Genomic DNA, 27,329 nt, shown 5'->3' with positions numbered 1-27,329 from the left:
ATTGCTATAGTTATTGACTGATATAATATCAAAATAGTTTATTTTAGAAACTGAATGAGAATATTGCCAAAATCATAGGTAGTAAATAATCAAGGCAGAGTAATGAAAGCAGATAGTAATTCGTAAGTCCTTTGTCCTTTGAACCTAACTTATTCCACTGATCAACTAATTTATTCCTTAGCCAATACCAAATAGTTTTGGTAACTGCTGCTCTGTAATATAATTTTAGATCTGATACAGCTAAGCCACCTTCATTTGATTTTTTTTTCATTAATTCCCTTGAAATTCTTGACCTTTTGTTTTTCCATATGAATAATAATCAGCTTTCACAAGCCAGTCTTGTTTCTCTAGTACTCACTTATTTTTTTTTTACATTATTTTAATAATTATAACTTTTTATTGACAGTAGATATACATGGGTAGTTTTTTACAACATTATCCCTTGCACTCACTTCTGTTCCGATTTTTCCCTTCCTTCCCTCCACTCCCTCCCCTAGATGACAAGCAGACTTATACATGTTAAATATGTTATAGTATATCCTAGATACAATATATGTGTGCAGAACCGAACAAACTGCTATCTTAACCCTATCACTGTAATACCCTTGTGATTCTGCAAGACCCTTTTGCCAAAGCTGGGTCTTCTATTGGATTTCTCTCATAATATGAGATTGGAGAGTAATAAAAGAATCTATGTGAGAGTGATAGGTAGCTGGATAGCATAGTGAATATAGCACTGGACTTGAAATCAAGAAGACTCATTTTCATGAGTTCAACTCCTGCCTCAAATATCTATTAGATATGTGACTCTACACAAGTCACTTAATCCTGTGTGCCTCAGTTTCCTCATCTTTAAAATGATCTGGGAAAGGAAATGGCAAACCACTGCAGTATCTTTGCCAAGAAAATTCCAAAATGGGTCACAAACAGTTGGACATGACTGAAAGGACTGAATAACAAACAATAGCAAATGACAGTCATATTCTAAATAATGTTTCCAGGATGTCAGAGCAAGGAGAGGGTAACTGAACAATGGATATTTAATATTCCTTCTTTAAACAGACTATGCTTTGTTTCCCCATCCCCACCCCTATGTTCTCAATGAGAAAGCCCTAATGGCGATAATTTGACAAATCAATTTTGCCCCATTCATTTTACATTTATCACCTTGTGATAAGGGATTTCAGTTTTATGGCAGTCAAGTGAATAATGTGTGTGTTTATAACATATATTATATATATGTGTATATATATATATATATATATATATATATATATATATATATATATATATATGTTTCATTTTACTCAATGGTAAAGTTAGCCAAAAATAAGAGAACATCATCATTCCATATAAAATCCTCTTTTTTCGACCTAAGGAATTATTCAGGAAGTTGGTTTGTTTGTTTGTTTTAAGTAAGGAGAGGGGAGAAGAGAAAAATAAAGACCAATTTTTTTAACTTCTTATGTGCTTCTCCAGTAGGTATCATCAATAATAACAATAATTAACATTCATACAGTATCCACTATGTACCAGGCAGTACTTTACAACTTTACAACTATTTTCTCATTAGATCCTTACAACAATCCTGGGAGGCAGGTGCTATTGTTATACCCATTTTACAGTTGAGGAGATTAAGTGATTTGGCCTAGATCACTCAACTAATAAATCTAAAACTTAATTTGAACTCAGTCCTTGCTTTCTCCAGGGCTAGCCCTCTATCACTGTATCATAACTGCTTCAAATGGGTGCAAAAGAAGAGAAGTTATTATGTTCAAATAAGAATTCTTTAAAATACTTTTGATTCATAATTTCCCCCTCCCTCCACCAGATAAACTCATATATCAATTACAACTGATGCTTTGCTATTCTTTAGTACTTTCCTCTGAAGAGGTAGGGATATTGTACAGAAACATTTTCTGCAATCTACCTAGATTATTAGCAGAGTTGAAACTCTAAGGAATAATTAAAGAGTCCCCCTCTTGTAATAAGACAAGGAGAAGCTAGCAGTAAAGATGAATCTGGATATAACATCAAAATAGTTTATTTTAGAAACTAAATGAGAATGCTGCCAAAATCATAAGTAGTAAATAATCAAGGCAGAGTAATGAAAGTAGGTAGTAATTCTTAAGTAATATCTATGAAAAATGGAAATTCATCCTCATTTTTTTCCTACCTCATATTTCTTACAGAGTAAACTGTTTTAAAAAAAGAAACAAATATAGTAGAAAGGCCAAATCAAGACAATTATGAGGACCCTCAGGAAAAAGGATGAGTAATTCCTTAAATAAGTATCCTGAGTCAGGAGAAAACCATACTATAATCAGACTATAACTATGGCACAACTTCTTAACCTTTTACCACATTCACAATGTATGTTACCCTGCCCAAACACATAAGGATGCAGTCAGCATTTTCAAATAACATCTTTTCCCCATGCTCACTACTGTCTATTGTCTCTAAAAAAAAAAAAATACAAACTTCTCAGTCTGGTTTCTTTGAAAATGGTTTCTATGACCTTCACAATTTGTCTCTACCCTGTCTTTCCGGCTTTATTTCATATTATTCTCCTTTAGGCACTACAAGTTTCATCTAATCTAAAATATTATATCTTTCCCAAACCCAACATTCTATGCCCAACCTCTCAAACATTATGACAAACCATTTCCTTGGACTGGAATATTCTCCTTACCTCTCCCCTCCCTCTGCTTTTTTCAAAATTGTTTTTCTGGTAGTGGTGATTGTTGCTTGTTTTTACTTCTGGGTCCTGTCTGACTCTTCATGACCCCATTTGGGGTTTTCTTGGGAGAGAAAGTAGAGTGATTTGTCGTTTCCTTTTCTGACTCATTTTGTAAATGAGGAAACTAAGGCAAGATGGGTTAAGGGATTTGCCCAAGCTCTCACACAGCTGATCAATATCTAAAGCCAAATTTGAACTCAGGAAGATGAGTCTTGCTGACTCTAGGCTCAGCACTCCATGGCACCCTTTAGTTGCCTTTATTTCCCTTCAATGATATGCACTAGTACTACTGCTAATCCTGTTGTAGTTATCCTTTTCCTCCTCAAATTATTTTATATTTATTTTTATATATGTAGGTTGTGTCCTCTAATAAAATGTAAGCAACTGGAAAGCAACAATTGTTGGACCTTCTTCTTAATCTTCATTTTTCACTTCCTTTCTACAGCCTTGGACACTGTTGACTACTTTTCTTCCTCAATACTTTCTCATCTGTGGGTTTTCATTACTCTGCTGTCTTCTGATTCTCCCACACCTGTCCATTCCTTCTTTCTATTTTCTTTACTGGCTCTTTATGGCAAGCCCATTAACCATGGATATCCTCCAAAGTTCTATATTAGACTTTTTTCTCCTCTTTCTCATTCTTCTCACTTGACAATCTTATCAGCTCCCATTCGTTTAATCTATATGATTCACAGATCTATATGCTCAGTCTTAGTCTCTTCTCTCACCTCTTATCTTGCCTTTTGGGTATCTAAAACTAGATGGTCCCATAAATGTCTCAAATACTTTCCCTCTCTTCCAAATCTACTCCTTTTGTTTTTTTAAGATGTCACTATACTTTCAGTCATCCAGGTTCACAAATCCTATCATCTTTGAGTTTGGGGTTGGTTGGTTTTTCACTCACTCTACATATCAAATCACTTGATAGATCTTATCATTTTTTCTCTACAACATTGGTTTCCTTGCTCTAATTTCTGCCCACTATCATTCTGCCCAAAAATCATTCACTGTCAAAATAATTTTCCTCAATTGTAGATTTCATTATGTCCTTCTCCTACTCAATACATTTTAGTATCTATCATTTCTGGGATCAAATACAAATTTGGGGGGCATTTAAAGTTTTACTTTCCTATCATTCCAGTATTTTAATCAATCACTCTCCTCCACTCTTTCTGTGGTCCAGCCACACAGACCTACTTCTTATGCCTTGCATGTGATCTTCTATTTCCTATCCCCCAGCTCTTGCACTACTTACATCTGGAACACTCTCCTTTTACTCCTCCTCTCAGCCCAAGTGTCCATTTCCTGGTCTTTCCTCTTCTTTTCCCCATGCCTTTCCTTCTAAAGTGACCTACCATGTATACCATATTTATCTTGTATATATCAATTTGTGTGTCTGTCTTCTCTTCTGTTATGATCTCTTCTATTCGGTACATTCAGGTTTTTTTTAACTTTTTCTTTGTATCTTCAGCATTTGTGTGTAACACATAGAACGCTCTTAATAAATGCTTATTGATTGTACTGATTTCTGTACTTTAATTCCTTGCATCTAATATGATATTTTATCATATAAGGTAGTATGCTAAACACATGTTTATTGGATTGAATTAGTGGAATTGAATCATTTCTTTGACTCGCCTTATGAATTTTATATTTGGATTATGACTAAATCACTACCTTTTCTATAAGTAAATTTACAAATGGGGAGGGGTTAATGAAGATATAGTGGGGAGGAGAAAGGTTATGCAAACAATTATTCACTTTGGTTTGGATTTTTTCCTTTTCTTAAATTCTAAGGTAGCAGGGGGAGGGAATAGAATAAGTGCTGGGGTAAGAAAGGATCTAAGTTAAAAATCCTACCTCTGAAAATTATCAGCTGAAGGACCCCTGTCAAATCACTTAATGTCTCTCAACCTCAGAGAGCAAAATTGACAAAGACAAATTCAACCCTATCTAGTACACTGCTTTTAACAATAAATCATGTCTTACATTTATTTTTATCTAATTTAAAATATATATTTTACTGATCTCTTGATTTCCTGTAATCATATTTGAATATATCTTTCTACCTTGTCTTATCAGAGAATTAGACTTTGCAACAAAGATTTTATTTTTCAAATACATGCAAAAATAATTTTCAATATTCACCTTTGCAAAACCTTGTGTTTTAAATTTTTCTCTCTCTCCTTCCCCTCTTCTTCTTCTCATGACAGCAAGCAATCCACTATGGATTAAACATATACAATTCTTCTAAACATATTTCCACATCTGTCATGCTGAACAAGAAAAATCAGATCAAAAGGGGAAAAATACGAGGGAAAAAACCTAGCAAACAAACAATAATAATACCCCAAAATGGTGAAAATACTATTCTTTAATTCACATTTGATCCACACGTCTCCATACTTCTTTCTCTGGACACAAATGGCTCTTTCCATCATAGGTCTAGTGGAATTGTCTTGAATCACCTCGTTATGTAATGATTTTAAAAGAAAAAGAGGATTCAGCAAAACCAAATGACAACTGTGTCGGATAATATATGAAACATTCTTTATCTATAATCTCTACCTCTGTAATAATAAATAAGAGCATTTTCCAAATTCATCCTAGGAGCTAAGTCTAGTCATTATAATCATAAAACATCCTGTTTCCATTTTTTCTTGTTTACATTGTCAGAACAACTGAATATATCACTTCTGGTTCTGCTTACTCAGTGGCTTTACATCAATTTGAATGTCTTCCTATGCATAACTTGCCTTTTTAATAAATAAATATAAAATATATTATATGGCCTCCCTAACAACCTTGGTGAAATAAGGTAATATTATCTCCATTTTAAAGATGAGGAAACTAGGGGTTTGAAAATCTTAATGACTGAGTATTCATGATAAGAGATCAAGAGAGACAGAGACAGAGGCAGAGACAGAGAGAAACAGAGACAGAGAGAGAGACATAGAGACAGAGACAGAAACAGACATATAGAGAAAGTGAGAGAGAAAGAAAGAGTGAGGGGCAAACGGGTAAAGCATTTACTAAGACAGTAAAGTGAATAGAGTACATCTGTGTGCTGGACTTGGCATCTACGTGAACATAGGCAAGTCACTTAATCATTCTTTGTTTCAGTTTACTCATCTGTAAAATTGAAAAAATAATAATATTTACCTCCTAGAGTTATCATGAGGATCAAGTGAATTAATGCATGTAAATGTTTTCCAAACCTTAAGGCATTAAATGTTAATTAATACTATTCATTTTAGCACTTACTATGTACCAGACACAGTACTAAGAAGTAGGGAAATAAATATAAGAAAGCAAGAAAGTGCCTTTCATCAATGAGCTCACATTCTTAGGGGAAAGGCAAAGGGAAAGACGATAATACATAAAAGAAAGCTTGGAAGGTGAAGAAGAATCCACAGCCTGATGTGGATAAGTCAGGTTAGTGGGATAAATGATGTGGAAGACTGGTTATGGAGAAGAAGATAAAGCAAAAGCTTACCTGTCTGAGTCAGGTGACCCTCAGGGAAGACACTCTGGACTGGGATAAGGAGTAGAGTTTGGAAGATGGAGATCAGGGTGATGATGGATATAGGACTAATGGTGAGGACTAATAAGTAGACAGAACTGGAATTCTAAGCCAAATGATACGTCTCCTTCATTTTTTTTGAAAATTTGACTAACTTGCTTAGCACCATAGAATAAAAGATGTAGAATTTAAATTAAGAAGTTTTTCATACCCATACCCTAATTAGATGTTCTAAAGCACGTTTGTCCATCCATATAAAATCCCCTAGTACATTCAAAAATGCCATCCACCAGACTCTTAAGAAATGATCATCTCAAGAAATACCTGTGATTTAAAATCTCCCTTCTGGAGTTGAGACTCAAATTAGACAAAGTTTATCTTTAGAACCTTTTTATTTCATATTTAGCATCATGGCCCCAGGCAACTGGATCCCCAGTAACACCTGCAATGAAACTCCATTGAATATCCAGATCTTTCATTCTCCTGGCCACAAAACCACACTTATAGACAAACTATTCTCTGATATAGTATTGCCTAAGGCATGCCCGACTACTTCTGGGTAACCTAATGCCTTAACCCAGTTCAGAATAGCATACTTGTGAAAGAAGGTCCTCAAAGAATGGTGCCAATGGGAGGTATTTCAGGCACTCAGAAGGATGGCAGAATGGATCATTTTAATCAGGAAAGTATTTCAGCATTTCTCTAATTGCATAATATAGGCTAAGACCAGTTCTCTCCTATGTGTTTGCTGTGTGTTAGCTTAGACACTAGGATCTCTTATCACTTCTCCCATAAGTGATAGATGATATAGCCAAACAGGTTTGATATGGCATGATCTGGTATGGTATTCCACTTGGTATATTATAACATGACATGGTATGATATGGTATAGCATGGTATGAATGGTAAAGTATACCCAAAGACCCTGCAATGAGCCTCTTTCCTCTCTACATTTTCTTAGTGATATCATTAGCTTCCATTAATTATTTATCATCTCTATGCAGATGACTGTCAAATAGAGATAGAGATGATAAAGATAATTTTATAGATAATATAGATAAAGCTATATTTGATGTCTAATATAGGTAATATTGATGGAAGGAAAGATAAAGGTGACAGAGATTGAGATAAATACACACTGATTTCTATCTCTCCTTAGCTCAGTCCAAAATTCCCTATTGAACATTTCAAACTGAATGTCTAATAAGCATCTCAAACTCAACATAAATATGTTTTCCTCTCCAAACCTTTCCTCTTTGTCAAATTTGCCTACATCTTGTTGAGGGCATCCCCATCCATCTAGTCACCAAGATTCTTAAAACAAATATACAATTAGTGTTTAAGACCAGTGCCTTAGGAGAAAGATTCTCTAGAATAACTCAGCAAACCATCTTTGCTGCTTAGGGATTGAATCTGACAATCCTTTCCCTTCTCGAAGCACCCAAAGCTGTTTCTTGCTGCCATTTCCCAGAATGGAGAGCCAACAATTTGGTTACAATGCTGCTTCTGAGCCCGCCTTGAGCTTGATAACAAAGACAATTCATTATTTTCTTTATTTGTTCTGCATCAGTGTCCTGCTGTTCAGTAACACTCCAGTCACTTGATGATCTGTACATAAGAGGAAGTATATTAAAAATCAATGGCTCAGACCTTTATTCCTTGCTGGATTTTGTCATCAGAGTCTACTTTACTTGACATCCAGAATACTGCTTAGATGCAAGTGGGAATGAAGAAGGAAATATGCTACTAGCTTGAAAATAGCCTAGATGTACACTAACTGCAGTCTAAATACCCATTTTCCTTTTGCTCTGTCATCCTGAACTTGTTTTAATAGCATTTAATGAAATATCAATAAGAAGAAAGAATTGACAAGGCATGGCTGTTGGTGAAGGGTCTGACTTTTGAGGAAGAATAAAAAATATCAAGGCTATATAATGAGAAAGAACAGAAGGTTAGATTTTTCTTCCTTTTTTACTCTTTGCTGCCTGATGAATTTCACAGTTCCAGTGTCCTGGACAGGCACTGTTTATAACCGGAACCCAAATTTCCAAGAATTCAGTTCCTATTCTTCAAGTAAAGAGAATCCTCATTATATCCACAGGGAAAACTTGCAGAGGCATTAGTGTGACCAGCAATAAATGATGGATGAGTATACTCAGAACTGCATGTATTCCTTCTCTCTCTCTCTCTCTCTCTCTCTCTCTCTCTCTGTCTCTCTCTCTCCATCTCTCTTCTTCCCCCCTCCCCTCTTTCACACAGTATACAGTGTGTGGGTACATTGATTTACAATAATACTAGGAGAAATTAGGAATTGGACATACTTTGTTTTTAGGGCCCTGCCACTTTTGAAGCAAGTGACTTCCTGACACTGTCTCCCCCACACACCCCCACACATAGACAAGCATTATTGCTTTTCCCTGAGAGGTATGGTCCTCTTCCTAATCCTGGCTTCCCCCAAACAAATTAATGTCCCATGCTCAGAGGACTTAACCATTTCATTTCTGGGACTCTTGCCCTGTTGCCTCTCAAGTCTAGCCATTTCATGTGGTTCACTATATCAAATTGATCTCAACCATGACTCATTTTACTCATTAGCTATCTTCTCACTAGCCTTCATATATTCCAAGCATATATCCTTGGTCTGCCCTGCTTCTGGCCTTCTAATTATGGAATCATGATTAAAGTAACACTGCCATGACTACTAGAAAAATGTATAATTTTATTCCCCTACCACTAATATCTAGGAAAAGTTCCAGACCAACATATCACTCCCTAACCACCTATATGTTTTATTTCCTATTAGAATGTAAGTTTCATGAGGACAGATTCTCTTCATTTTTTTTTTTGTTTTTTCACACAATGCTTCACACATAGGAAATACTTAATAAATCTTTTTTATTTATTCATTTGTGCCTTCATTCCTTCTCCAAATACCCCTCAAATTCCATTTCCTCATGTTCCATAATCTAAAACTAAATAAAAGAGGAAAGACAGTTTGTTAGTCTACAAAAATGTAAGTTTGTTGAAGGCAGAAGGTTTCTTTTTGTATCATCTTAAATAATTGTTTGTTGGATTGAACTGAACTAAAGAAATCCAATGTGATGGAGAAATCATCCAGAAAGAGGACTGTAGGGATTGCGTGTAAATCACAACATAGCATTTTTACCTTTTTTGTTGTTCTTTGTTTGTTTTTTTATTTTCATTTTTTTCTTTTTGATCTGATTTTTCTTGTGCAGCATGATAAATATGGGAATATGTATAGAAGAATTGCACGTTTAACCTATATTGAATTACTTGCCATCTAGGGAGAGGGAATGGCAGGGAAAAGGAAAGAGAAAAAATTGAAACACAAGATTTTACAAGGATGAATGTTGAAAACTATTTTTGCATATATTTTGAAAATAAAAAAGGTATTTTTTTAAAAGAGAGATCAGACAAACCAGTCTACTAAGTTATTAGTTTTATTCTGACCTTGTTTTATCATGGTTCTTTCTCTAGCTGTCCAAATTATCTCTTTTTGGTCTACTTTTACAGACCATGTCCTCTCAAATCTCCATCCAGGTTCTTCTCTGAACTCTCATAGTGGCCTTATCAACTCTAATATTTTCAATATGTTTCTATTCAAATGATACACATATGTGTATGTGTATATATACTATATATGTGTGTATAAATACACATACATGCATTTCTGAGATTTCCATTTGGATATCCCATAGGTATCTCAAATTCAACATATGTCTGTTGAAAGAAAAATTTTTCACTTGGGTTTTCACTCTGATTAATAAGGCAGAACTCAGGACAAAGAGAATTAAAAGGATTTTATTTTAAGTATGTCAAAGTAGCAACACATTGATGAGTGATGGCTTCAAGGTTGGGGACAGCTTCTGTAAAAGATAAATGTAAATGAGAATTTTTTGGGACAATCTAGATAGGTCCACTTCAGCAAAAGAAGCTGGACCCTTGAATTTCAATTTCTACCCAAAGCAGCAAGAATACGACAGTTTACAGGTAACACAAGCGTAGGTAATACAAAAAAAAGCTGCAGACTTAGTGTCTCCTTCCCCACCAGTCTTCCCCAATGATGACTGATAAGCAGGACTGAGAACAATGAGTAACTGAGTCATTTCTATGTCCAAAACAACTTCTACTTTTTGCCCTAAATCAAGCTTTATTTTCAATGTCCCCTCTTCTATAGATGACACTACCATTCTTTCAGTTTCCTAGGTTCACAAGCTAGAGTCATTTTAGGCTTACTCACCCTCCATATCCAATCAGTTGCCAAATCTTGTCAATTCCATTTCCTCAACATGTCTCAAATTTCTCGTTTTCTTTGCCCAAAACACATCCAAAAGATTCCAGATCTATTTCACCTTTTTAGACTATGACAACATCCTCCTAATTGATTTCACTACATTCATCCTTTTCTCTATAATCCATCCTCTACATGACTGCCTAATTGATATACTTAAAGCACAGATCTATCCATGTCACTCTCCTAAGAAGCTTCAGTAATTTCTCATTGTCTTAGAATAAAAAGCAAACACTTCTTTTTGGCATTTAAAGCTCTTCAAAAGTTAGCTCTTTCTTTTTATCCACCTTATCTATCTACCTGATCTTTCCAGATTGACTGTAAATAGTCCTCCCCCATATCCTTTATGCTTCTGTCAAACTGGGCCACCTGTTGTTCCTCCTGCACAGTGTTCCACCTCCCACTCATGCCTTTGAAGATTGCCCCACAAACTGCAGTACCTATCTATGTCACCTCCACATCTTGGAGACCCTTGCTCCTTTCAAGTCTTAGCTCCAGGGTCATCTTCTTTAAAAGACCTTTTATGGCTCCCTCTAATATTAGTGACCTCTAATGATTGTGTATTTATTTTGCATGGGTTTCCTGATTATTCTTAATTTATGAACTTGTTGTTCCTACCAAATTAAATGTAAGTTCTTTGAAAGCAGATCTGTCTTATTTTTGTATTCATATTTTCAGCAGTTAGTTCTTAACATATGTTTAGCAAGGGCTGTCCCTCACATGTAGCAGGGGAGTGTCATTATGTGACTTGAAGGGAAACAAAATGATATTTCTAGCTTCTTCTCACCCCATCCTTCTCTAAGGAAGACTTTAATTCTTGTCAGGAGGGGAAGCAGGAGGTTGGTGCTAGAAGCCATAACTCTAGTCTCCTAAGAGGAAGGCAATGAACTTAAATTATGTCTATTTGCTCCCATAAATATAATTAGTCTAGAGGAATATGGTTTTTAAATGTAGGTTATACTTCTGATCACTATTCATTAATGAAGAAAGCAAGACCCTAATCTTTATCTCCAAGACTTGACTCTCTTCCTACCAAATGCCAATTCCACAATGAACATACATAGGAAGTAGGAAAGAAATTCATCTATCCAAATTTATAGCACTATGGAAATCAGAGCAAGCATACATATAAGAGCATAGACCCGATAATACAGAGTAAAGGAGCTCACCATTTGGGAGCATGGTATTTTAGCTCAACCAAGATAAAGATCTCACTCAAGGAGATAGTCTTTGATCTCTAATGTAGCAGATTGGGACTAGGAACATGATAGAGACAGCCAGTTCCTCTCATATGTTGGCTTTTCTCCAGTCTTATTTTCCCTCCAGCACCCTGAAATAAGGTTGTCCATTTACTTTAGAAACTGGAAGCCAGAAGCACCTGAAGCCCAGAAACTAGACAGCTCTCAAAGAGACTTGAAGAGCCTCTCTTTTCCCATTCTCTTCAACTCTGCCCTGATCTTCCTATAGAAATCAAACACTGATCACCAACATTGAGGAGGAAACAGCGCCATATTGTTAACTTTGGGGATTTGGGGAACCTATACTGACTAGCAGAGACAAGATTTGAACTCATATCTTTCTACCCCCAGACCTAGCCATGCTTTCCTCTATTCTCCAGTCACCTTTTCAATGACCATCTTAAGTCCAGAACTAGAAACAATGCTTTGAGAACATAACCTTTTGTCTTCTGAACCCTTTCCCTGCCTTGGTCTCCTCTATTCTTATTGATTACTGCCTCCCAGAGTCCATTAATTCAGTCAGTCTTGGTCATACTTTACTCCCAAGCTATTGTCTCATCAGCTTCCTTTTGTAAGGATCGATCAATCGATAGATAGATATGGGGAGATGTTTTTTATATATAACATCTCTCTTTTCAGGTTTTGGAGCAATATTCAAATCAATAGTGCCATTATTCTAATAATGGGGATGTTAATCTACTCCCTTGTTGCTTTATTTATCAGTCTAGTAACTCTTCCAAATCAAAATACTCTTCCAAACCAAAATACCCAGCTTTCATTCCAAAAATGTGTTATCTCCGGCCATTAGAATGTAAGTTCCTTGAAGGCATTTGTTTTTCTATTCTATCATAGTATTTGGTACAAAGCAAAAACTGAGTAGCATCTATCTCTTTTTTTCTTTCCTTCCCTCTTCCTTTCCTCTCTACCTCTTTTCTTTTCTTACCATTCTTCCTTCCTTCCTCATTTTTTTCTTTGCCTCTCTTTCCTCCTTCCTCTATCCCTCCTTCTACTTCTTTCTTTCCTTCTACTACACTTCTCACTTTGTTCTCTCTTCCCCTAAATCTAAAAAAAGCATTGTTTTTTTTAAAATAATACTATAAATCTTTACCCTAACCCCCACCCCCATAACTATTTCACCTATAAAATTAGCAATTTTATCTTAATAATAATAAATGTTAATAACTAGCATTTGTGTGGCACTTTAATACTTACAAAATGTTAGAAATGGAGATTGCTTATCCTGGCATTCAAGTCCTTCTACAATCTGAGTTCAAAAACAAATTTCAAATTTTATTTCATATTATAATAATTCATGAATGCAATATCCTAGTCAGACTGATAAGGTCCTGAATGGTAGGTGTGTTGTCAGAGGGAAACTGGAGCATTAATAAAATTGTTCCCTGAGGCAGGCAAGGAGAAAGCTCTGAAAAAGATCAGTTTAACTCAATGGTCCTACCCTCTGCTGGGATCATGGGCAACCTCACCTTGCTCAGAAATCCAAGTCATATCCCTAAGGCTACATCTTCTCTAAGATGCCCCTTCCATCGCTGCTGCACTCCTTTGGGTATCACTCTGTCTCATGGTGTCTTTCCCCTAACCTGTCCTACATGCCACATGGTGTCTCTCCTAACCCCACTATGTCTTAAGGTGTTTCTCTTCTCAACCTTACTTCTTATATAGTGCTAAATCCTTTTTAGGATTCAACCTAACAACTGAGGGTATGCTCCAACCTCTTGGAGTGTTCCCTTTCTCTTGGGTAATCGTGAGTTTCACTAAGGAATTTGTCTTTTCATCATTAATTATCAAAACATCTTTCTTGCTCATTATATGCTCTCCCACTCTTTTTCATATTTACCACTCCTGGTGTCTATTATGTCCCTTCATTTTGTCTGTAATTTCTTCTAAATAATCCTACTTTTTACCAAAGAGAATGGCCACTGTGAATTCTTTCCATAACTGAATCCCAACACTTGGTGCCTAAACATCAAGTGCCTACATCAGACACATCAAGACTAGACCATAAGCCTTTCCTAATGTTCTTCTGCTTTCTCTAGTTTCGCCACATTCAAAGATCATCCCCACCTCAAGAATATGTTCCTTTTACAATTCCATGCAGCTAAGGTACCACCTCTTCCATAAAACTTTCTCTAATTCTTTCCAAATGAAAGTTATCCATCCTTCCCTTCTCTAAATTACCTAGAGCACTTTGCCTTAATTTCTCCTTTGACAAATCATACCCCAGCTTATATTACATTTGACTGTGTACATCTTATTCCCCTCCTCATTTCCACATGATTCCAAAAGGATCCCACTGCCATTTGCCCTACTAAAAGATTTTATTTCAATTCCTTCCTAATGGAGCTGATTCTTCTCTTTGTATACCTTGTATTTCAGATTTTAAAAGATAGCAATTTACTAATATTGTGATCACTGAAATTTAGCCAAACAATTCTAGCAATCTACTCTCTTCACAATTCATTTTATTCATTCATGTAAAGGAGGGAAGAAATTTGTTGGGTTTATCTCCTTATTAATATCATAACAGCAAATCAATGCTATGTATTCGATTGTAATCATAGTTTAATTTTGAATCTTTGATATTAAGACCTATGTCTTGTCTGTAACTATGCTATCCAAAAAAGTAAAACAACCTGTTCAACAAGGAAATTGGGACACTCCACAGCCTCTTAGACTGCTGAAGCCCAGAGGTTGACCTTGGTGCCCTTCTTTTATCACTTTCTCCAAGCTTCAGTGCTTCCAAACCTCATTTTGGTGTCTATTTACTAAGGCCAGTCCCCTAAGCCTGAGTTAGGTGAAGCTGGCAGAAAAGCATATGAACTGCAATCACTTATATCTTCAGGAAGCTGATAGCTGACCCTCCTAATCGATGGGCCCATGCCAGCCCTCTTCAAGATCTTTCTAATGCTTCTGTTTTGAATATTCAAGGTTGCATTTATACTTGACGATTCAGTGTAACAGGAAGAGAGAAAGGTACTAGTCTTGCTGACTGGATTTCTGTTTTTAGGACAAGGATAGAAATGAAGTCTGGCAGGTCTTTCTTGTTTAGTAGTTTAAATGAGTTGGTTTTCCATTAGCTGATCAAAAAAAGGAGAGTGGGTCAAAATGACCCAGGGGCCTGCTTTGGAAACATGGTGTTGTGGGACATGATGCAGGTGGTTGTCACTCCCCTTTTTTCCCCCAAGAAGAACTAAAACTTTTGCTACTATCAAGGTGAAAATGTATGTCTCTTAAGAAATTATTTCACTTCCTATTATCTGAGACTAAAATTATACCTAAACTGTCAATTTTCCTCCCCCATTCCCCATCACTTTCAGGTTGTAGTGCAGGTATTTCATTTGGTTTCTGTCAAAGTATATTCCATTCGTTTTCAGAAGTAAAGAGATGAATAGTACCTTTCTTCTTCATTTACAATCCCTTTTTGTAGATGAACATCAGGACAATCCTTTTTTTCATTCATGAATAGATTAATAAAAACTATGAGGAGGCAAATGGGAAAAGTCTGCATTCGTTAGCCTCAGTGGCTGTTCCACTCTTCCTGAATGATCATCAAGGTCATCTGTGGGTGTTTTTAGGAGGACATTGTATAAAAATTTGGCATTTATGTTCTTTTGTTCCTTTCAGAAAGCACCCTCAACCCATAATGAGGACTTAGTGATTCACAAAGCAGACAAAAAAGTGTTTATTAAACATTAAATTGATGGCCTTTAGAAACTTTGACAAAGCCTCAGCACTTTTTTCTTCCCTTTCTCAAGTCAGCATGAGGAAAGAATGAAAATTGAGTTCAGAGAATAAATCTTCCTTTGGAGCAGATTTAATTCAATTGAATGCAGTAAGCATTTAATAAGCACCTACTCTGTGAAATCCTAAGGCAGTGGTCCTCAAACTTTTGTTCTCAATATCTTTATCCTATTAAAAATGATTGAGGATCTGTCCAAAGAGTTTTTGTTTATGTGGTTTATTGTTATAGATATTGATCACATTAAAAATAAAAACTAATTATGAATTTGCAGAGATTCCCAGGATGCTCTGGATCAGACTTTGAGAACCACTGTCCTAAGGAGTCAAAAACTGAAATTAAACAGTCCCTTACCCCTCAAGAAACCAACTCTCAATCTCAACTAGATTTGCAGACATAACTGTGTTCTTCATTGTTTTCTACCTTAAAGTCAAAACAAGCACACACAGTAACTTAAATATCTGAATTCTTTCTTTTTTCTTTTATTTTCCCTTCAGGACTTCAGTTTGATTTCTGTTTTTTTATTTGTGTTGTTATTGTAATAGCTATTTAATGGATCTCACTGCTGGTGGAGTTGGACTGAAGATGTCGTGGGGTGCTGGTGGGCAGCAGTTCAGACCCTCAATAAACATGCCGGAATTTGTAGTTGTATTTGATGACAATTTTATATAGAAAAACCCAAGGGAGAAGCAAAAGTGCCACTTATATAAAAAGACGTCACTGGAGATGACTGCTCTCTTGCTATCTTGTCATGAATCAATTCTATTTCACCATCTTCAGTGGTCATTTCCCCCTCCTATTTTCTGTAAAAATACCAAATGTAATTAAGTACAAATGGAATGTTGTCACTGATTCCTCAATGTATTTATTTATGTGGGTTGTTCTGGCTTTTTTTTTTTAGCATATTTTGTGTTAAGGTTTTAAAAAATGAGTCTGAATTACAATGTTTCCCTGTTCCTATAAATAAAACCTTCTATGATAATAGGTACTTTCCACTTCTCAAAAGTCTTGTTAATCTAAGCAATTAGGCCACTGGCCATGGATAGGGAAGCATTTAGAAAAGCAACTGCTAAGGTTAACTTTGCAAGGACTATATTAGTTTAAGAGGGGGAAGCTTTGATTAAATTAGTCCCCTGGTAAAATACTAAATGGTAATTATACATAAAAATGCAAAGCATGGTACATGAAAGGTTAGTAATAGTAGAATAAAATAAGGAAAGGGGATGAAAGGACTCTAAATGTAGGAGACAAAGAATAAACATTTGTGTTGTGCCTATAATATTCTAGGAAGTACATGTCTCCTATCTAACCTATCCAAGATTAGCCTATTCTAACATATAAATGTTAGCTATTATTATTATATAGATATATATTATATATAATTATAATAATTATTATTATAGCTAATATTTATATAAAACTTATTATGAACAAGCACTATGCTAAAAGCACAGAGTGTAGAATTGATACTTTATAATAATTATCTCATTGATTCTCACAACAACCCTGTGAATTAGGTGCTATTATCCCCATTTTAGAAAGAAACTGAGTCAAAGAAAAATTTAGTAATGTACCTAGATCACATGGCTACTGAGTGTCTAAGATTAGATTTGATCGTAAACTCCATTAGATTTGATCTAAACTCCATGTTAAGAACTGTTTTCACTTACTGTACCAGATCATTGCCTCTGCATAACCTGTGGGGTGAAAAACTAAGTTAAACAATGAGTGGGATTTTGAACTAGTGTGGATTTTTATGGTCTGGCTCCCATGCAGTATGAATTTTTTTTCTAAAGGTGTTTTTTAATGCTATAGATTTTCATATTTCATGAATAGTTCAAACATGGTACTTGTGGAAGGAAAGAAAATAGACCAGATAATTCTTCAGGATCTTCAATCTCAGGATAGATTCCCTTATTATGAGGGAAATGAGATTTCAAAGTTGTAAAGAAAGTAATTCAATTCTTGAGCTTCAAAGAAACAGTGGTGGTCAGGCATTCAGGAGGCAATGTTTATTTTTAATAAAATTTAATTCATGATATTAAAAATTAACTATGCAGAAAAGATTTGAGTCAATTGTATTAGTATGTATTCAATCTAATTAAATGTTGAATGGTATTTTAAATCCCTAATTTTTTTTTTAAATTTAAGGATTAAATCTTTACAAAGAGACTGGTTTAGTCTTCAGTGTAAGATTTTAAAACTTCCCCTCAATGATTCATATTGTTCCCCCCCCCCTCCCAAAATAAATCCTAGCCACAAATTAAAGAACTCCCTCAAGGACTTCATTTATTTCAGATGAGATGCTGGAATGTTTTCAGATAAAACCTAAAATGGTATAAACCCATTGTTCTTTTTTCCCTTAAAAAAATCATTGTTGAGAAATGACTAATTGCTATATCTTTTAATGCCTCATTCTTAGAAGTAAAAAGAAACACTAGTCAGCCCTCCAGGGGAGCAGAGTTCAAATAAGCATATAGTGAACCTCTTCATTATCACTGTACATTTCTAGAAAGAAACCACAGTTTCACTGTGATTTTTAGGCTTGGTAAGGAAGCAGTGGAGGTCTTTTGCTTGAATTACATCATAAAACCTGTCTTTATTTTACTTACATCATTTCATATAGAATCAGAATTGCCCTGGATATACCTATACCACATACCTTAGGTACCTGCACTTGCCTAACCCAGCACATTCTACTTGTTATAAGTGCTTCACTTATCTTGAAATCAGTTAACAACATTTATTAAATGTTTCCGATGCACTATGCTACGTCCTGGAACTACAGATACAAACCAAAAGAAAGACTGTCCCTGCCCTCAAAGAGCTTATATTCTAAAAAGAAAGACAGTGTATAAAAGAAAGCTGAAAAATGGGGAGTATGCAGGGAGAAAGAGAAGTGGAGAAATGGTACCCAATGTAGGTCTTATTTGAGAATCCAGAGGAGTTGTTGTCTGCCTTTGTTTTCAAAGAAAGACAGGGTGATTACATTACAGGGGGATGTTTTGACTTGCATGTGATGACTCCTAATGGGAAAAGAAGAAATGATCATCTGAGGAACTCTCCCTAAATGGAGATTCTAGGAAGTGAATCTCAAGAAAATATGATTGTTATTAAGGCAGTGTTGTCTAATTCATATAGCTACTTATCCCTGAAGCAGCTGCATCTTGACTTGGAAAACCACAAATTAACATTTTTCTATGTTTTACTACATTTTTATTTATTTTGTCAAACATTTCCCAATTACATTCTATTCTGGTGTGGGCTACACTATTGGTGCTTCAGTTTAACATTTATGTTACAAAGGACCTCTCTTAAAACCTCTTGTTATAATTATACTGCTACTGAGAATTCATCAACAGTTTCCCAAGGCAGACTATTCCACTTTAGGATCGTTCTAATTTTTAGGAAATTTTTTAACATCAGACCTAAATTTACTTCTTTGTAATTTCCACTCACTGCTTACAATTCTGCTCCCTTTGATCAAGTAAATCTAATCCCCTTTCCACAAGATAGTACTTCATATACTCAAAGGTAGCAATAATCTTTCCCCTAAATCTTCTTTTTTCTATGCTAACCACCCCAACCTTCAACTTCTCTGTGTATGGCATAAATTTGAGGCCCTTCATCATCTCAATTGTTTCTCTAGATATCTTCCAGTTTATCAATGTCATTCCTTTAAAAAGTGGCCCAAAACTAAGGCCAATATTCCAAATGGCATCTGAACACATCAAAGTTTAATGAAATAAACATCTCTTTATTGCTGGAAGTCATGCTTCTTTTAATATAACCCAACATAGCATTAGTTTTCTTGTTTGCTATGATCACATAATTGAGCTTGGATCTCCCAGTTCTTTCCCAACTTTATAAAAATCCCAGATCTTTTTTGACTAAACTGCCTCTTCCCCATCTTGTACTTGTGAACTCTACTTTTTTAACCCAAATAAGTCTGTCATCTCTATCTTTATCCAAGTTATTTATATAAAAATTAACCAGTACAGATCTCTAAGAGATCCACTGAAGACCTCCTCCCAAGTTAATATCAAACCATTCAAGATTATTCTTTGAATAGAACCATTCCTCCAATTCTATATCATCCAATTGTCCAAGTCACAATTCTTCAGCTTTCAGATTAATTAATTAATTAATTAATCAGATTAATCCTAAATTTGACTTTTTAAAATCTTCAACTATTTCACTTAAAAATGGAAAGAGATTAGATTACTGTCCATTTAATGAGTTGTTCTACTCAATCCCAGTCGTGTAATTTGGGGCAGTGAGTAGAGGTTGCAAAAAAAGGAAACCAATTTCTAATAATTGTTCTAATTAGAACTGTCTAAAAAGTGAAATTGCTATCTCTGGAAGTAGTAGGTTCCTCTTCAATGGATGTTTTGAAGCAAAAGTTAAATGTACTCTTTTCAGATATGTTGTAGAAAGAATTCCTGTTCAAGTGTGGATTGAACTAGAGAATCAATCATCTGAGATTCCTTCTTCCAAGCCCTTCTCCATGATTCTTTGAAATTCAAGGGCCATTACTGAACAGTGTCCCTCTACAATGTACCAGAAAACCTTTATATCCTCAACACATAGTACAATATCTTGTTCATAGTAAGTGTTTAATAAATTTTTTTGGTTAATTGACTTTTCTTCAAGATTTTGGAGTATTTTCAAGTTCCCCCACTCTTTTGTGCTCACCCTCACACTATTTTAGAATGGCATTTTTAGGTATGCTGGTGCATGTTTAACAACCACCTCTTGGGAGAAGGGGAATGAACTCAGGGCATATTTTCAAATTCTAATTCTCATCATTTACATTTTCTATATCACTTTCTTAAGTCTAATCAGTCAATAAAACAATAAGTCAAGCCTTTATCTGTGGCACTTACCAATTTCCAAGATATAAATGTTCAAACTGAAAATTTAACAATTGACTCTCATGAATCATTTAAAGTTGGTTGCAATACACTCCTAGCTCCCACACTCACTTCCTGGCAATATTCCTCCACTTTCCTCAGAGACTCATTATTGTTTTGGGGCAGCGAATTAGCTTTTACTACTATTAAATCACAGCATCCTCTATGAGTCAAGACGTTGTTATCACTATAGCTGAACAGCAATAAATAAAGTCAGGTTTAAATGTATCAGTCCTTATAGAAGAATGCCATTTACATCCTATAGTTTAGATTTCTGTCTGTCCAACATATAAGTGTTTGATCATAGTGAAGACAATGCCATCATTAATCAAATTCTATTGATGTTACTCCACTTATACATTCTGGTACTTTGCTTCAGAGCTTGCTGGCTTCCCAGGCAATTTTCTTGGCAGATTTCCAAGCTGTGATGGTGCAGTACTCTGTCAACAAATGTAAATGCTAGCAAACCCTCCATAAGAATGATAGATGCTGTTTTGCCTCCTCTTTCCCTTTAAGTGCATGGCTTGATCTAATTCTTCTTCGTAGCTGTATTTTTCTTTTGTTTTATTTCACTCAATATTAACAGTTGACTGAACCCAACCTCCTTATCATTATTTCTATGAATATATTCATTTTGCCTCCCAACAATTGTTACAAGAAAAATACCCCTGGAGCACACATCAAGGCCTATTTGTTTGCCATGAGCACAAATAAACATTCACTGGAAGCAATCTCAGGGTGAGATTAATTTGGCTTCCATTAAGAAAGCACTGTGTTATATATAGATGGAATCTGGTCCCTGGAAAACAAATCAAAGGAGTTATGGATTGCTTCTTCTGTTCTTCGCAGTGTTCATATCTTGTTGCATAATGCATCAACATTGTCATTTCAGGTAAAGATGGCTTTGCAGCAGGAAGGATTTGACAGGAAAAAACGCGGTTATAGAGACATTAATGAAATTGACATCAACATGAATGATCCCCTATTTACAAAGCAGTGGTACCTGGTAAGTCTCTCATTATTTTTTTAGAAAGTTTTTCTTCTTGAATACCTAAGCTCAGAATCCATTTTTATGTTTCCCAATTTTGTTTGTGATGAATAATAGTCTGCAGGCAACTTAAGGAAATGCATTTAGTAAAGAATGCAGTTCTACTTTATTTAATCACCTTCTGGAAGTGGTCAGCTTTCCTTCCTGTCCTCTGCCTGGGCCCACTGCTTCTCATTCCATGCATCTTTGCCTCAAATCTGCTTTTCTTGAAAGCAAACTGTGTTCACTTCATGTCCAAAGATATTACTAATAGCTTAACACAAATCCTTGAAATCATTTTTCAGGAACAGGAAGAGATAAATGTGAGTTTACTTGTCCATAATCCTGTGCATGTCTACATATACAATGTCTATATGCATGTCTACATAATGTACACAGATAAGGAAGTGAGAGTACTTCACAGGAATGAAAGAAGGCACCCTATGAAATCAGAAGGAAAAGCTACATTAGGTGACATCACAAAGGTACAAAGAGAAGCGCTTGGTGACTAAGGGAACATCTATCTATACATGGTACTGGAAACATCTGGAGGGAATTAAGTTCTCTGACACTTAACTGCCATGAAATTTAAAACACTGAAAACCAGTCTAGCTTGTAAGAAATAGACCTTTTTTGAGGATTATCAGTGGCCCTTTAGGACTCATCTGGGTTAGATTACTTTCTCAAAAAGGGTTAGGTGTTTCCAATACTAGTCAGCAGGGCAGGCCATTAAGGGGAAATGAGCTACTTTAATTTTGAAAGTGCACATGCTGATTTTCTGAATTCTCTTTTAAGGCAGCAACCAAGAAGTCAGGCAAGATAGAAAAGTGGGCTACCTGGAATGTAAACTTGGTCACTTCCTAAGAGAGAAAATCAAATATGGCTGTATTTTCTTCTCATTGTTGTCCAATTTGATTGGCTAAATATCAGTATTTGAAGGAGCTTATATGTCACAGTGGATAGAGTTCTAGAAGAATTGGTTACTAACCCTACCTTAGTGACTTAACTGTGTAATCATGGGCAAGTCATTAAATCTCTTTAAATCATAATTTCTTTATCTATAACAAGAAAGGGCTAGACTTAATGGTTTCTAAGGTTCCTTTCAGCTATGAATCTCTGATACTATGATCTTGGCACAGAAGTAACTCTTGGCATTGAAACAGCTCTTCTTGAAGGCTATACCAGTGAAGAATTAGCCCTGGCCAATTCTTTGTAACCAAAAAGTCTTCTGATGTGCAAAGTTTCTTTGAAACCAGAAACTCTTGGGCTTAGTGATCTGTTATCCAAGAACTAATCTAGTTAAGATAAGTTCATAACCAAAATAAATACAACACAAACAGTATTTTTTTGGCCATAGCTATCTCAAAAAGTATTACTAAATCTTAGGGAAATTGCAATGTATGTGGGTATAAAGATCATGCACAATAATTACATCATGCATTTTAGGTGTTTTAAAGTCTATTCTGTGCTACTTCCAATAAGGAACTAGCCCTGTAGTTACCCAGATTCATATTCTAGTAGTCATCCCAGACTCTTAATTTTCCCTCTCCTAACAGTGTCAAATACTGTGGAGAGGTTTCAAAAATAAGGACTAAGAAAAAGCCATTGACCTTGGCAATTAAAAAGTCATAAAAAGCTTTCTGAAAGAATACCTTTCTAGGAATGGCTTGCCTTAAAGATCCATAGAACAATCAATGCATCACAATGTTTGAAAGGTGAACCCTGCCAAGGAATAAGGATCAGGACTTAAAGGAAGAGCAAAAACGTGGATTTGGTATCTTATTACTTTGCATGAGTTTGTTTTCAACCTTGCACATTAGATTACACAGTAAAACATGGTAACCACGCATTTATTCAACAAGCAATTAGAAACAATGAGAAACAAAGATTCAGGAAATCCTAGGTTCAAATCTTACCTATATACTTAATAGCTCTGTGACCCCTGTGTAATTTTTTGCTCTTATTCAGTCATGTCAATTGTCTGTGACCCCATTAAGGTTTTGGCTTTGTTTTGCTTTTAGCAAAGACATTAGAATGGTTTGTTATTTCCTTCTTAAGTTCGTTTTAAAGATGAGGAAACTGAGGCAAACAGGGTTAAGTGACTTGTCCAGGGTCACACAGCTAGTAATTGTTTGAGGCCAGATTTGAAGATGAGTCTTCCTGATTCCAAAGTCCAATATTCTACCCACTGCACCACCCATCTGCTCCTAGGCGAATTATTTAACTATTATGTTCCTGCTTTTTCTCATCTATAAAAGTGTTGGACTCAATAGTCTCTAATATCCCTTCCAGTTTTATAACTGTGATTCCATAATCCATTTTTGAAATGACTACTATCTACAAAATACTGTAGGAAATACAAAAATAAATGCCCCCATGACATTTATAAGGTAGTAGGTAGAATATGACATATACACAAATAACATTTTATAATAAATATATAGAAACCATAATGAGGAAAAGAACATAAAAGCACCATTGCAATAGATATGAAATGAAAATTCCAAGTACTCTGCACAAAATAAGTAAAGCTCTTCTACTTTTGAATTTATGTATCAGATCAACACTGGACAAGCTGATGGGACTCCAGGACTTGATTTGAATGTAGCTGAAGCCTGGGAGCTAGGGTACACAGGAAAAGGAGTTACCATAGGAATCATGGATGATGGTAAGTAGTTTTAAATTTTTATATCCTTTGAGAACATGAATTTGTCCAAGGATATCTTGTAGATATTTAACAACCAGTCTTTGTTACTACACTTTTGAGCTTAATATGCCTTATTTAACATTTTCTTAAGTCTAGACAATCAATAAATCAATCCCTGATTTGTAACATGTGCCAAATTTCCAAAGTGTAAATGGTCACACCAAAAATTGTCCATTGGCTATTGGCTCCCAAGGGTTAGTTGAGGCTGAATTCAGCATACCCCTGAATTTATGTTTGCTTTCTTTGCAATGAAGCTTTAAAAAAAGCATATTTATTCTTCAAAAGGTGTTGATGAGATATATAATATAGCACCATTCCTGGAACATGATGGATTCTTAATAAATGCTTGTTAATTGACTGATAATGTAGAGCCTAAGCCATGTTATCTTTCCATTTTATGACTACATTCTCACCTTTATCCAGATCCTGGAGAAAAGACAACATTAATATATGGTTATTCATGTTTCATCTCATTCCCTTTCAATTCAGTGCATGAACCTGCACTTCTCCATCATTTCAAGGGGATAATGCAGGAACAAGACTAACTTTTAATACTGGTATCATCTCACAGTAAATTTTGGCTTCATTCTGCTGAGGGCCCCATATCCCAGAAGTTCCTGGGGAATATCTAAAGACCTTGTGCCAGGATGATCCTAAGTCATCTAACAGAACTTGTTAATTTTCCATGATCCTGAGGAGCATGAACAGAAGGTTTTCTTGAAATTTAAAGAAGACAAGTAAACCAGTGATAGAGAGAGGGAAAAAAAAGACAAACTGCAGTTCCCTGAGAGTCTTTTCACTTTTCTCCAGACACTATTAGGCATTGTTCCAGCCCTTGAAATTGCCCCCTAGATATTTACATTTTACTTGCTCTATTCTTAAAATTTATGTCACTTGTCAAACCCTTTTCATCTTGTCTTAGTCCTTGAGCTCTCTTCCTCATATATTATCATTATCATGATTACATAAAATAACATCTTATATTAGGTTCAAAAAAATAAATTTCACAAGTATCAGATCAGAGATGTATGGGTTATACAACAGCAGAGCAACTGGAAAAAAAACAACAACTTGAAATTTTTCATGTAGCAAAAGTTTTATATAATCCAACAAGGAGGTACAACAGGAAAAAATGCTAATTCAGTATTCAACTATATAACCCAAATCCTAAAGTTTATTGGTATAAGATTCTTTCCTTATTGCTAGAGATCAGTTTCCTGGGTTTTCAGGAGAGATAGGATGGAGTACGCAGTAGCAAGAGAGATGAGCGCTCCAGGTAATCTGAGTGTTTTCCAGTCTCTGGACTCTACAATTCACGTATATCTGATTTCCAGCTTTGAGAAAGAAGAGGGACAATGCAAACCTTACTCCAAATGACTGGAGAGAGAATAACACTCTGGGAAAAAGCTGACGTGAGAGGAACTGCCTATTTCCATCATGTTCCTTTCCCTAGTTTGCTACTACAGACTTGAGGGAGTTGTCTGCCCCCTTGGGTGAAATCTGGAACTATTTCCTTTCCTTTCCTCTCTCTCTCTCTCTCTCTCTCTCTCTCTCTCTCTCTCTCTCTCTCTCTCTCTCTCTCTCTCTCATTTAGTTACTTCACTCCCAGTGGGAATTCTCCCATTTCCTTCTGGATCTGTCATCCAAGAACTAATCTAGTTAAGATAAGTTCATAACCATAATAGATACCCCATTTCCAAAATAGATATCCCATTTCCTTCAATCTATATTGTTTAGTATATATTCTCTTATTATACTTTCTCTAGTTTAAATAAATAAATTTTTATGTGTTTTTGTTTTCGCCACTTCCTATGTATATTATTATAGAACCTAGTATTTGGTAGGAAAGGGACTCAAGCCTTGGATATAAAGCCTAGAGCCTTCATTTCCCTATTTAAAAACAGCAATCAGAAGTTTAACTTGAACTTAAAAAATCACATCCCATAGACCAAGGATAGGGAACCTTTTTCTGCCAAAGGCCATTTAAATATTTATAACGTCATTCATGGTTCATACAAAATTATCAATGTATAGAACTCAAACAGTGGAAGGTTGTTGTACTTAGCTTCCAGCTCATCATTGCCTGCAGTTGCCTTAGCAATCAATTTCATGGGCCTTATATGGCTTGTGAGCCAGACTTCCCTACCCCTGCCCTAGACTTACAATATTTAAGGGAACAGATAGATATAATTACATACAATATAATTTTCTCTTTGAAGACAGCAAAGTGGTCAGCTTCTGGCCCCAACTTCCTGCTTCACTTCTTAGTGAAGAATAAAGTATCTCTAAAGAAGAAGCTGGGGAATATCTAAAGACCTTGTGCCAGGATGATCCTAAGTCATCTAACAGAACTTGTTAATTTTTTTTCTTGAATTTTACTGTGTAAGGGAAATGAAACATAAAACAATAGTTGAAAGCTCAATAGGGTCAAGTGAACTTTTTTAAAGATAAAGTTGAACTAGGCATATGCCTAGACAGCAGAGAAAGAGTAAATAGAAGGAACTTGGAAAATAGAGGGAAATATTGTGGGAAGAGGGGGAATCTACTGAAGGGGTTGGGAGGATATGGGATAAAGAGCATAAGGAGAAAGTGTAACATTGACAAAAAAGAACTACCACTTCATCAGGAAGTAGAGTGAATGAAGTAGGACAGAATGGGGAACAATGACAAAATGTTTTGAGCTATAGAATAGGGGTATGGCAGGGAAGAAGAGGTAATTATAGCAAATGGCCTTCCTCAATAAAGTTTAAGGTGAGGTTTTATGTGAAGAGAATAACAAAGAGATGATATGGGAAACTTAAGGAGAGAAGACTCAAAATAACCATGCAGAAAATGCAAAATAGAATCAATTACAGAAGAAAGAGTAAAAAGATTTCCTTGTAGCAGAAAGGATCTCATTGAAACCAGACAACACAAATTTATAGTGGACCCAGTCAACATGGTTAAATGATTTCACAATTCAGCAGCCCAGAGCAGAGAAGGCAGATGTTGAGGGGTTTATGGGCAATTTAACCATACCCTGTCCCAGTCAGCCTTTACATAAAGTACTATATTTGTTTCTGGGATCCACACTTTATAAAGAACATTGAAAAATTGTTACTCATTCGAAGGA

At 35.5% G+C, this 27,329-nt stretch overlaps 1 protein-coding gene across 1 annotated transcript in view; it reads left to right on the top strand.

Annotated features, from left to right (window-relative positions):
- Nucleotides 1–27,329, top strand: part of PCSK2 (proprotein convertase subtilisin/kexin type 2) — a 295,645-nt gene that overhangs the window by 118,601 nt on the left and 149,715 nt on the right. The window contains exons 3-4 of the mRNA XM_003758170.3: nucleotides 21,376–21,489; nucleotides 24,070–24,178. Coding sequence (XP_003758218.1) covers nucleotides 21,376–21,489; nucleotides 24,070–24,178 — 223 coding nt within the window. The remainder of the gene's footprint in view (nucleotides 1–21,375; nucleotides 21,490–24,069; nucleotides 24,179–27,329) is intronic.

The sequence above is a fragment of the Sarcophilus harrisii genome, chromosome 2 (genome assembly GCF_902635505.1).
Source record: "Sarcophilus harrisii chromosome 2, mSarHar1.11, whole genome shotgun sequence".
Lineage (NCBI taxonomy): Eukaryota > Metazoa > Chordata > Mammalia > Dasyuromorphia > Dasyuridae > Sarcophilus > Sarcophilus harrisii.
This window is presented reverse-complemented; position numbering and strand designations above follow the sequence as displayed.